The 11,468-nt window shown below is 34.3% G+C and overlaps 1 protein-coding gene across 1 annotated transcript; it reads left to right on the top strand.

Moving 5' to 3' along the window:
* Positions 1–6,769: 6,769 nt before the first annotated feature.
* Positions 6,770–10,388, top strand: LOC139894628 (uncharacterized). Its single transcript, XM_071878031.1, has 4 exons — positions 6,770–7,148; positions 7,244–8,979; positions 9,072–9,948; positions 10,025–10,388. The coding sequence occupies exons 1-4, from the start codon at positions 7,073–7,075 to the stop codon at positions 10,195–10,197; spliced, it is 2,862 nt and encodes a 953-aa protein (XP_071734132.1). The 5' UTR covers positions 6,770–7,072; the 3' UTR covers positions 10,198–10,388.
* Positions 10,389–11,468: the final 1,080 nt, after the last annotated feature.

The following is an 11,468-nucleotide window of genomic DNA, read 5'->3' as shown; positions in this document are numbered from 1 at the left end:
ATGTACTTGGTATGGGTACGCTAGGGTTGATATCTCGGATATGAGAATTGAGCAAGTGTTAGTGCTCGGATTCGTGGAATTTGATAAATCGCGGATGACGATTTAGTGGTTAAAGGTGACTCTTTGAGAAGAATTGCCTATAGGAGTTATAGACTTCGGATGTTGTGTGCATTGCGTGCTTCGGAATGCGTGCAAGTGTGCATTTAGTCAATGGATTAATCTTCGAGTTAATGTGTAATGTGGTGGAAGTCGGATTGTAACATTTGTTGAGAACCATAGCGTGTAGGTTCGGATTGGTTAAGTGACTAGGATCACGAGGACGTGATTAAATTTAAGTGGGGGAGAGTTGTAACACCCCGTTTTTCTAAACATGATGCTCGGGGCATCATTTGAAGACCAAGAATGATTATTTAATAGTTTGGATGTAATGAGTTGACCACGTTTGACTTTGGGATGTTTTAAAAGTGAAATTGGAGTACATCAGGTAAACTGTCGAGTTTGAGTACAGTTTGTCGCGTTCTGGTGTGTCGCGTTCCGTGACAAACATGGTTGAAACGCGATAACTTCTAATGATGATTTCTGTCCACTTTGTCGCGTTTCAGTGTTGTTTATCGCGTCCTGGTGTCGCGAAACGAGACAAATGTCGATGTAATGACAATTTTAGCCAAATTAAATGGCATCTTTGGGGGTGTATTGGTCTTTTTACTTATGGCCGGTTTTGAAGACTTAAAAGCTGATTCAAGCTTATCTTACCTCATTAAACACCCTTTCAACTTCATCCACTTTCATTTTAGAGAGAGAGATAGTGTGTTAGTGAGAGAAAGCTCACTTTGGGGAAGAAGAAGAAGGAATCTTGACCGAGCCCGAGCTTTAAAGTTGTTCCCTACGTCACTAGCTACGTTGTGGTTGTATTGGTAAGTCTTAACTCTATGTTTTGAGTTTTAATTGGTTTATGGCTAGGGTTTTGTTTACTTGAGACTTGTATGACCCATTTGAGGTTTAAATGGGTGAATTTGGGTTATATTGATGAAAGAAAAACCCTAATAGCTATAACCTAGGGTTTGGTCTTGTAGTTTGAGATTTGTAAGTGTTAATTGTGTTGTTAGGCACTAATACACTTGTTTAATGTTGAAAGATTTTTAAATGGGTTAAGTTTGACCAAATTTGTAAGTTTAAGTGTTAAAATGGGTCAAATGGGTAATGTTGACCTAATTTGGGCAAGATGGGTATGAAAATACCCTAGATGGTGTTAGTTGTTGATATTGGACTATAATCACTAGCTTTTAGTGATTTATAATGGGTCTTGTCCATTAATGGGCGGTTTTGGTGTAAATGAGTCATTTAATGCAATCGGGTCATTAAATGCTCAAGTGTTAAATGTTGGTGTCTAGTCCAACTAGTTCGTGTATTGAAAGTGTACTTAATGTATTAGGTACTTTGCTTTGAAGATTTCGGAAGTGCATAATCATCATCTTGGTGTTAAGGTGAGTGGGATAAGTATACATGTACTTATATGATGTGTTTATTTGTATGAATGGTTATGTGTTGTCCGATTTAGTGATATATGTTGTTGTACACTAATGGATTTTATTAAAGGATATGTGTTGTCCGAGTTAGTGATATATGTTGTTGTACACTAATGGATTTTATTAAAGGATATGTGTTGTCTTAGTTAGTGATATATGTTGTTGTACACTAATGGATTTTATTAAAGGATATGTGTTGTCCGAGTTAGTGATATATGTTGTTGTACACTAATGGATTTTATGAAAGGATATGTGTTTTCCAAGTTAGTGATATATGTTGTTGTACACTAACGGTTTTTATGAACGGATATGTGTTGTCCAAGGGTTAGTGATATATGTTGTTGTACACTAGCGGTTGTTATGAACACCGATGGAAAGTTCAAGTACCATCCCTTTGTACGATTGGTTAACCATGGTTGTGTGTTGTAGTATAGCATATCATATTGTTCGCATTATATGCTATTGTCGTGCTAGCTTGTGTAGTTTGAAGTTTGTAGCATTACACTTGAGATTGGTATGCTAATTAAATTGCTAGCTTGTGTGCGGTATTGTGTAAATGAATGCAAGTAGATAGGTTATATATGTATATGTATAGTTATTGCACTCACTAAGCGTTAGCTTACCCCTCTCGTTGTTTATCTTTTTAGATGCAGGTGCGGACAAGGGGAAGGAGGTTGTTGGATACTAGTTCCCTATGTTGGATTCTTGTTGAAGCTTTTGGAGTCGACCTAGCGTTTTGGGTAGTTTAGCCCCAAACCATGCTCGGGTGTAGTCTGGATCAAAACTATCAATTTAATGGGTCGAACTTGTATTACGTTTGATTAATGGCCTTCGAGCCTTTTGTAAACATCAAAGTTGTTGTAAGCTTAAACGGGTTGTGTTGAATGGTTTAAAATTTTGGATAGCGCGTAAATGTTTTAATTACTTTAAAAAAAAAATTACTCGTGTTAAATACGGGTTGGGTTGTTTCAGCGCAATTTACATGTTTTGTGTTTCTTTTTTCTTTTTTTTTTCCCAAAAAATGAAAGAACTTCGATTAACAAAAGAGACTTTAACAAAGAGGTGGCTTTAATGTAAGGTTTCCTCTCCATTTATAGAGTGGATTAGGGTTTTAGGGAAAGATTTAGGGTCATCTACGACCAAACACAAAACTACAACAACAACAACATCCAATCCCGCACCTGCGAGGTATGGGGAGGTGAGATGTAGACAATCACTCCTCTACCTTAGAATAGAAGATAAGTCGTTTATCTAACTACGAGTCGAGAAAAAAATTCTTCACTCACCGGAAGAGAAAGTCATATCTCTCTCTCTCTCTCTCTCTACTCCAGAGTAGAGAGATTGCCTCCGTGAGGATCTCCATAAAAAGGAAGAAAAAAAAATCTGAATAAATAAATAAATAAACATAAATATAGCATAATAAAAATAGAGATAAAAATAAAAATGAGACGCCATGAAAATGATATAGTCAAATTTCCATGGAATTAAAGTCTGACCGATTCAATTTGGGCTCTAAGCGGCAGTCAAGACGCAAATGAATCGACGCTTGCTGTTGCCTCAATCAGTAGAGCCAAACGAACAAACACAAAACATAAACCCATAAACTATGTGTATCACCGAGGTTCCGGTGGTGTTTGTTGTTTGACATTTCAAGTGTAAGTCCTATTGTACTCGCTCTGTATTTAATGTAGTCGTTCAGTCTCTTTAGAACGAATAGATTGAGTGTCATGGAGTTTTGGTCGTTTGTGACCAAGTACTCCCGTTACAGATCGTTTTGATCTGTTTAATGTTGCTCCACCGGAACCTCGGTTCTATTATTATATATATATATATATATATATATATATATATATATATATATATATATATATATATATATATATATATATATATATATATATATATATATATATAGGGGTAGGATCATGAGAGAAGTAACCAATCGGGGGGAAACGGGGGGAATCAATTTTTTTTTCGTTTTTTGAAAAAACTTTGTTCACGAACATTATAGATGAGATGAAAATATGAACATTTAGTAGAGACACTTTGTGATAAATGTTTTTATTTTGGCGAGAAAACGCTCGAAGAAGTAATATATAACAATTATCGTGTTTTTCGAGCGTATTTTGATGTTTTAGCTATTGGGGTTTAGATATTAGGGTTTAGATATTAGTGTTTATAGGGTTTAGATATTAGAGTTTAGAAATTTAGGGTTTAGATTTAGGGTTTAGATTTAGGATTTAGATTGAGTTTTTAACACGAACGGTTTAGAGTTTAGGATTTAGGGTTTGGTGTTTTGGGTTTATGGAATAAACCCAAAACACCAAACCCTAAACTCTAAACTCTAAATCGGGCTAAATTTTACTTCATAAAACATGAAAAAAAAACGTTCATATTCTTCAAGAACAATATTATCTTGAATGTTATTTTTGTCGATCGTTTTCCCGCCTAAATAATAACATTCATCACGAAGTGTCTATTCTAAATGTTCATATTTTCGTGTAATCTTGATGCCGGAAAAAAAAATTCAAAAAAACGAAAAAAAAAAATTGCTTCCCCCCGCTTCCCCCCGATTGGTTACTTCCCCATTGATCCTGATTATATATATATATATATATATATATATATATATATATATATATATATATATATATATATATATTAATACTTTTGCCAAAAAAAAATAAGTGACAAATATAACCTATATCTATATTCCAATCTTAAAAGAGTTGCAAAATACAATTTCTTTTTTATATCTGAAAAACATATCACGTATCTGACTTAAAATTGAGGAAAAATATTACGTGACCCTTAAAATTGCAACCTTTTCTAATTGAAAAAAAGTTAAGTCTGAATATTTTTCACGTTTGAAAATATATACAACTTCTGGCCTTGTGTTTTATTGTCAATTTAATTTATTTATTTTTTCCTTTCACAGAATTAGATTTGAAAAACATTTGTGATTGATAAGCAAATTTTTTTTTTTTGTAGTGAAGCTAGGAAATGAAACATTAGATTCGAAATTCTTTATCTGTGTTGATCGACGTGGAGATGTGGGCACACTACGGTCTACAAAAGTTGGCATGGGACGTAAATTATTTGGACACGTGTCATATAGCCAATGGAATATAACGCTGTTTGAGAGAGATAGGTTGTCACTTGTCAGTATAAAGATCTATGTCGATCATCTCAGACTACACACCTCACTTATGAGTTGTTTAACCGGCAAAATTTGTATAATTAGCAGTGTTGTAAAAGTCGGCCGACTTGGCCGACGCGTCGGTCGATGCGTCGTTTTTTTTGGTTTTTCGTCCCGTTTTTTCTGAAAACGACTCAAAAGACGGTTAAAGCTAAAAGTTCGGTCAAAGTCTATCAAAGACGGTCAAAGTTGGTAAAAAACGGTCAAAATCAGTCAAATTTTCGTCAAGATGTGATATGTTTTAAAGTTAGGGTTTGTTTTCATTTTTTGGGACGCTCTTTTCTCTGTGTCCTTACTGATTATGTACTCGGTAACATTAATTGAGTTTGAAGTTTGATTGTATTTAAATTCAAGTTCTTATTTAGAAAATTTATGGTACAGAATCAATTATTTTATACATATATAAATATATATTTAAGAAATTATTAATAAAGTCAACGTTGGTCAACGACCGATGCGTCCCCGACGCGCCTCCGACTCGGCCGACGCGTCATTTTTAGGTCTCGACCGATGCGTGCCCGACTCGCGACTTTTACAACCTTGATAATTAGTTAATTTAATAGCCCGTGAATAAACACATTTTAACTAGAAGTTATGGAATAATATTGGAGTATCTAAAGATCAATTAAAAATAATTATAATATGATTTTTTCTTGAACGACGATTTTATGGTATCAGTAGATCATTTATTTCAACGACCCTCATCATTTGCAAGTAACACACACGTTCGGGCGAAAACCCGAACCCGATTGACGGTACCCGAAAACACATTCAATTCGAGCAGTGTTCCGGGTAGATGTCCGTGAACGAATCCGGTAAAACCTCCTTATATGGTCAATATATACCACAATTATTGGTGTTCAATTGGTTTAAAGAGAATCATGTCATCCATAAGGATTGAACTCGTGACCTCTCTCTATCTCATAACAGAAAAGTTATGGGGTGAACCATAATATGTTAATTTATATGGAGCAATAGAGATGAAGAAAAAGATGGTGCAAATTTTAATTTATGGAGAAACCACAATGAAGAAGAAGATGAAAATGCAAATTTTGGGGAAACATCTATGTTCTTAATTGCAGTGCCATTGAAAAAAAAAATGACTATTATTTAAAAGAAACGTGCTTAATAATATTAGACATAATCACATTAGAGCTAACGAAATTGATTAAAAATCACATATTTTGTATGAAAAGAATTTTATGTCATTTTTACTTTGATATTTGATGTAAGCGAAGTAATTTTTTAAAGTCACGTTAGATGTAATACTTTTCAAGATGATGTCAAATTAGCTTGATTGCTTCAACACTATTTAGTTTAAAAGTATAGATTAGTGATTTTATCAATTAATATCATATTCTGAAAATTTGGGTGTACTTGAAATACAACCAGAACGGACTAAAAACTTTTCTTTTGGCTAAAGATTATCTTTCCAACATACTCCGTGTTCCATAATCCATACCACATAAGTCTGTTCTTGTGATTTGTAATTTACCAACTGTTTAATATTTTTATCCTTAAGTTTCATTAATTTATTTTAATTAGGTGCATCGCTTGTGTATATGATACGGAGTATAAGTGATTATGTATAGGGAAAGATATTAAACTCAATGATCTCTTTGTACCTTTAACAAAAACTAAGAGGAACAATAAATTCAAAATTAGATTAGATATGAACATTATAAGTGACCAATTAAGGAATGTTTGAATTTGCATAATAAAAATTAATTATACGTTATAGATTATAGATAGATAACTATAATAATGAAAAGGTAGGTTACTTAAAATACAATCATGAAAATAAATAGAGAAAAATCATGGAAAAATAGGCGGGGGAGAACTCGATTATCACGTTTTGGTACGGTAAAAATTAAAGTAATCTACCTCTTCAATTTTTTTGCGTTTTACTTAATCAATAATTTACTTTTTGAAAGCGTTAAAAAAATCACAAAACAAATGCAAATTCAAACACCCTTAAATGTCTCGATAAAAGTTCTAAAAGCTTATGTTATTATTTTCCATTTCTATTAGACTTTTTTGCTCAGTTGGTCCCTCTATTATACCCCAAATCGCTGGTTTGGTCCCTCAGTTTTTAATTTGGCAATCAGAGTCCCTTTATTATTTTAATTTTGCAATTGGAGTCTTCCGTCTAACGGACATCCAAATCGAACGTTAACTCCCATCACGTGAGTTACACGTGATGGGTAATATCGGAATTAATTTTAATTCTTGGTACTGAATAAACCCAAACGGGTATGGTCCCCCACTATTATCCACCGATTTTCACACTCATCCCTCCAAATAGTGTTAACCACGAAGTAAAACCTAAAAGCAAAATTGATTATCAATGGATGATTCAATGGATGATTCATGGACTATTCGTACATCAGAAACTGATCAAAAGGCTATCGACCAATTATACGGTATGTTTTATGCACCCAAAGCTCATAATTCTGTGGAACCCTAAATATTATTAGGTAATTGTTTTGTTAACTTTAATTTTTTACACATTTTTCAGATGTATACCCTGATTTGTTCACGATTGTGTTACATCATGGTGGATATTTTAGAATGGGTAGTGAAGTTGTGTACACAGAAGGTAAAATTGATTACATTGATTGTTTTGACATTGAAAAGTTTTGTTTAGGACAACTGGATTCAGTCATGCAAGAATTAGGTTATGATCCCACCAGGTCTGTGGTATATCGTTTTCTTAAACCCAATACAAACATGGATACTGGGTTAAATCTTTTAAATGATAATGAACATAGGGACTATTTGCTTAGTTGTCTAGAAGATGGTGATGTGATTTATAGGCAAATTGATGTGTATGCTGAACATGAGGATATGAAAGGGAAGAGGTTATGGTCAGAACAAATTAATAGAGATAACTTAGTAGTTGGTGGTGTTCACAGTGATGGGAGCTTAGTAGAGGGTGATAACAGTGAAGGTAGTGACTCTGAGGATAGTGATTACATTGTTGATGATGAAAATGAGATTTTGGATGTTCATGTAGAGATGAAAGATTTTAATTTTAACATTGATAAGAATGTAGAGTTTATGGGAAATGGCTGTAACTCATTTGAAGATGATGAGGTCAATATTGAGGGTACAGAATTGGAAGTGTTGAACAATGATGGTTTTGAAAGCTATGATTCTCAAAGTGATGAAGAAGGGGTAAGGAAGAAGAGAATTCGTAATCATAAAAAGGAGGTTGAAGGTAGTGTTCAAGTGGGAAAAACTATCTTCTATCTTGGACAAAAGTTTGAAAGTAAATCAGAGGTTAGGCAAGCTGTGAGAATGCATGCTATTGAAACTAGGAGAAAGCTAGTTATTGTTAAGAATGACAAAAGAAGAATTAGGGTTAAATGTGAAGGGTTGTGTATAAATTCAAAAGGTGGTGAGATAGTTAGTCAAAGTGATTTGTCAAAGAAGACAAAATGTGATGTGGGGCCCAGTAAATTAAGAGTTAAAGGTGGTGTAGTTGGGAAGAGTAAAGAGAAAGTGACTAGTCAAATTAAAAAAGCAGGGGAATCTTGTAGTGGGAAGACTAACAAATGGGCAAAAAGGGAATTACACATTGTTTGTGAGTGGGTGTTGTTGGTATCCAAAGAAAAAGATAGTGAAGAATGGGAGGTTAGAACCTACAGACACCAACATGAATGTCAACCTGCAAGAATACTAAAATTCTGCACTTACCAATTTTTATCAAATCGGTTGGTACCTCAAATTCAAAAGAATCCAAAGATACCAATTAAAGCTGTCAGATCATATTTGGAAACAGAAACTGAATTAATCATCAGTGAGCATAAAGCATATCGTGCTGTGAGAAAGGCAACAAAGATGATTCAAGGGGATTATAAATCTCAGTATGCTGAGCTCAGAGATTATGTTTGTGAATTAAAGAGAGGTAATGTTGATACTACTGTTAAGTTTGAGGTTGAGCCAGGAACCCTAAAGTCTGAAACTAGGGTTTTCAAGAGAATTTACATTTGTTTGGGACCATTGAAGAAGGGTTTTAAAGCAATAGGTAGAGATCTACTTGGGTTGGATGGTGCTTTTATGAAACAACCTGCAACTGGTTGTATTTTGAGTGCTGTAGGGGTTGATTCAAACAATGGCATATATCCTGTAGCATATGCCATTGTTGAACAAGAGTGTGGTTCATCCTGGACTTGGTTCTTAGAGTGCTTGGGTCAAGATCTTGACTTGTCTACCAATTCTAACTTTACTTTTATCAGTGACAGGCAAAAGGTAAAAATTACTTGTTTAATTCATATTTAATTTAATTACATTACATTTGTTAATGGTTAGTTACTTTAACTTTTATTGTTTTATGCTGTTAGGGTTTAATACAAGCTGTTACAAATGTGTTTCCTTGTGCTGAGCATAGACATTGCCTTAGACATATTCATGGGAATATGAAAGGGGATTTCAGGGGTGTTGCTTATAAGAATCACTTGTGGAGATGTGCTAGTGTAACAACAGTTCCTGAGTTTGAGCAGGCTATGCAACAATTGAAGGAGTTTGATAATGAAGCTTTTGTTTGGTTAGCTAAAATTCCTGCCCATCAGTGGGCAAGGAGTCATTTTACAGGAAGGGCTGTATCAGATGTGTTGCTCAGTAACATGTGTGAGTGTTTCAACAGATGGTTAGTTGATGCACGTGACAAACCCATAGTTACAGCTTTAGAATACATCCGAGAGTATTGCATGAAGAGAATTGTTAATGTAAAGAAAAACATTTCCAAGACTAATGGCCCTTTAACACCTGCAGCCACCAAATTGTTTGACAAAATCAAATCTGAGGCTCACCAGTGTACTGTCTTATGGGGTGGAGATCAAAGGTACCAAGTGAGTGGAAAAGTTAATCAATATGTTGTGGATATGGAGACTAGATCATGTGCTTGTAGAAAGTGGGAACTAACAGGGATACCTTGTAAGCATGCAATTGCAGTGTTTTATAACATGAGTGAAAATGGTTTGGAAACTGGTGAACCAGAAACATGGGTTCATCCAGTGTATTTGTTAGATACATGGATCAAAACTTACCAATACACCATTGAGCCATTGAATGGGAGAAGCTTATGGCCAAAGGCAGAAGGCATGTTCACTCTGGTATCACCAAAGACTATTTCCACACCTGGTCGTCCAAAAAAGAAAAGAAGGTTGTCCAAAAATGAAGTTGATGTCATTGGTGATAGTGGTAAACTTAGCTCAAAAGGTATGCTCATTTTATTTATTAATTACATCTAGTACCATTTCAATTAATATGGTATTTATTTTGTTAATATTTATAGGCAAGCTAAAGAAGTGTGGCACATGTGGTACTTATGGACACAATAAGAGTACTTGTACAGGTGAGAAGAAAAGAAGTGGGAATGTGGATAACAAGTGGACAAAAAAGACAGTGAAAGTTAAGCTATCTTCAAAGAAGACAATGGTAGTTGGAAAAGGGAAGAAGAAGAAGTGAATGTTGGTGGTGGTTTGTGTTTTAATCATGTGTTTTATGTCTACTTAAAACTTGTTATGTGACTTGGTACAATGTTTGTATTTTATTAAGGTGTGTTGTTGTCTTTTGGTAAGTTTAAGCACATTTGGTAACTGGTACTACGTACTTATGTTGACTTTTGGAATCTATGACATTTGGTAATGCTTGTATGTTTGTCATTTCACTTTAGTTACAATGTATTGTCTGTATGTTTGTCATTTCACTTTAGTTACAATGTATTGTCTTGTGTTTTTAGTTACACTGTATGACTTTGGTTACAATTTATTGTCTACACTTGGAGTCATTGTCTTGTGTTGTAAGGTTACTGATACACATATAAAACAGATGCAAAATTTAACAAAACAACCTTCATTCCATTACCATTACCATTTTACAAAGTACATCATACATACACCACAATTTCAATGACTAAAAAAATAAATACCAAACACAATCCAGCTAAATATACACATCATCTTCCAATTCGTCCCTCTTTTTTCTGCATCTTTGAGCTTTTCATCCACTTCCATTTTGGCATTCATAAGTGTAGCTAGGGCATTGATTGTATTTGGAGGATCATACCAAGCAAAGAAGTCGCACCTAGTGATCTGAGCAACAACATAAACAGGAAATGCTAACATCTTGTTAATTATTTCATAAAATTCGAAACAACATAAACAATCTTACCTTTTTTTCACATGTATAGAATCGACGTCCAGGGTTAGATTCAGTGCCAGATATTCGAATTACACAAGGTCGACCACACCAGCATTCCATTGTTATCGATTTGTAGCTCCAATTTCTGATTAATACGTTATGTAAATGAATTAGGGTTTCAAGTGAGAAGAGAGTGAAAAGCGGAGGATGAAAATGGGGACCTTACCCGTTGGCGTTATTAAATACCAAAAAAAAAAAATTTAATTCCGATAATACCCATCACGTGTAACTCACATGATGATAGTTAACGTTCGATTTGGATGTCCAGTTGACGGAGGGACTCCAATTGCAAAATTAAAATAATAAAGGGACTCTGATTGCCAAATTAAAAACTGAGGGACCAAACCAGCGATTTGGGGTATAATAGAGGGACCAACTGAGCAAAAAAGTCTTTCTATTATATTAACTGAGAAAACGAGAGTAATACAATTACAATTGAAATAAGTAACAAAAAACATATAAAAACACTCTCTAAGTCGACCGAATTATTGGTGTTGTCTATTTGTAAAGGACTTGTGTTCACTATAATAATTCAA

Source organism: Rutidosis leptorrhynchoides, chromosome 2, assembly GCF_046630445.1.
Source record: "Rutidosis leptorrhynchoides isolate AG116_Rl617_1_P2 chromosome 2, CSIRO_AGI_Rlap_v1, whole genome shotgun sequence".
NCBI lineage: Eukaryota > Viridiplantae > Streptophyta > Magnoliopsida > Asterales > Asteraceae > Rutidosis > Rutidosis leptorrhynchoides.
The sequence above is the reverse complement of the archived record's forward strand: the minus strand, read 5'-3'. Positions and strand labels throughout refer to the sequence as shown.

What these genes read in the sequence shown, in the direction of transcription:
- LOC139894628 (XM_071878031.1), top strand. Translation starts at nt 7,073, where the DNA reads ATGGATGATTCAATGGATGATTCATGGACTATTCGTACATCAGAAACT. An exon ending in GGCTATCGACCAATTATACG is followed by an intron (nt 7,149 to 7,243) that starts GTATGTTTTATG and finishes CACATTTTTCAG; the next exon opens with ATGTATACCCTGATTTGTTC. An exon ending in TGGTAAACTTAGCTCAAAAG is followed by an intron (nt 9,949 to 10,024) that starts GTATGCTCATTT and finishes TAATATTTATAG; the next exon opens with GCAAGCTAAAGAAGTGTGGC.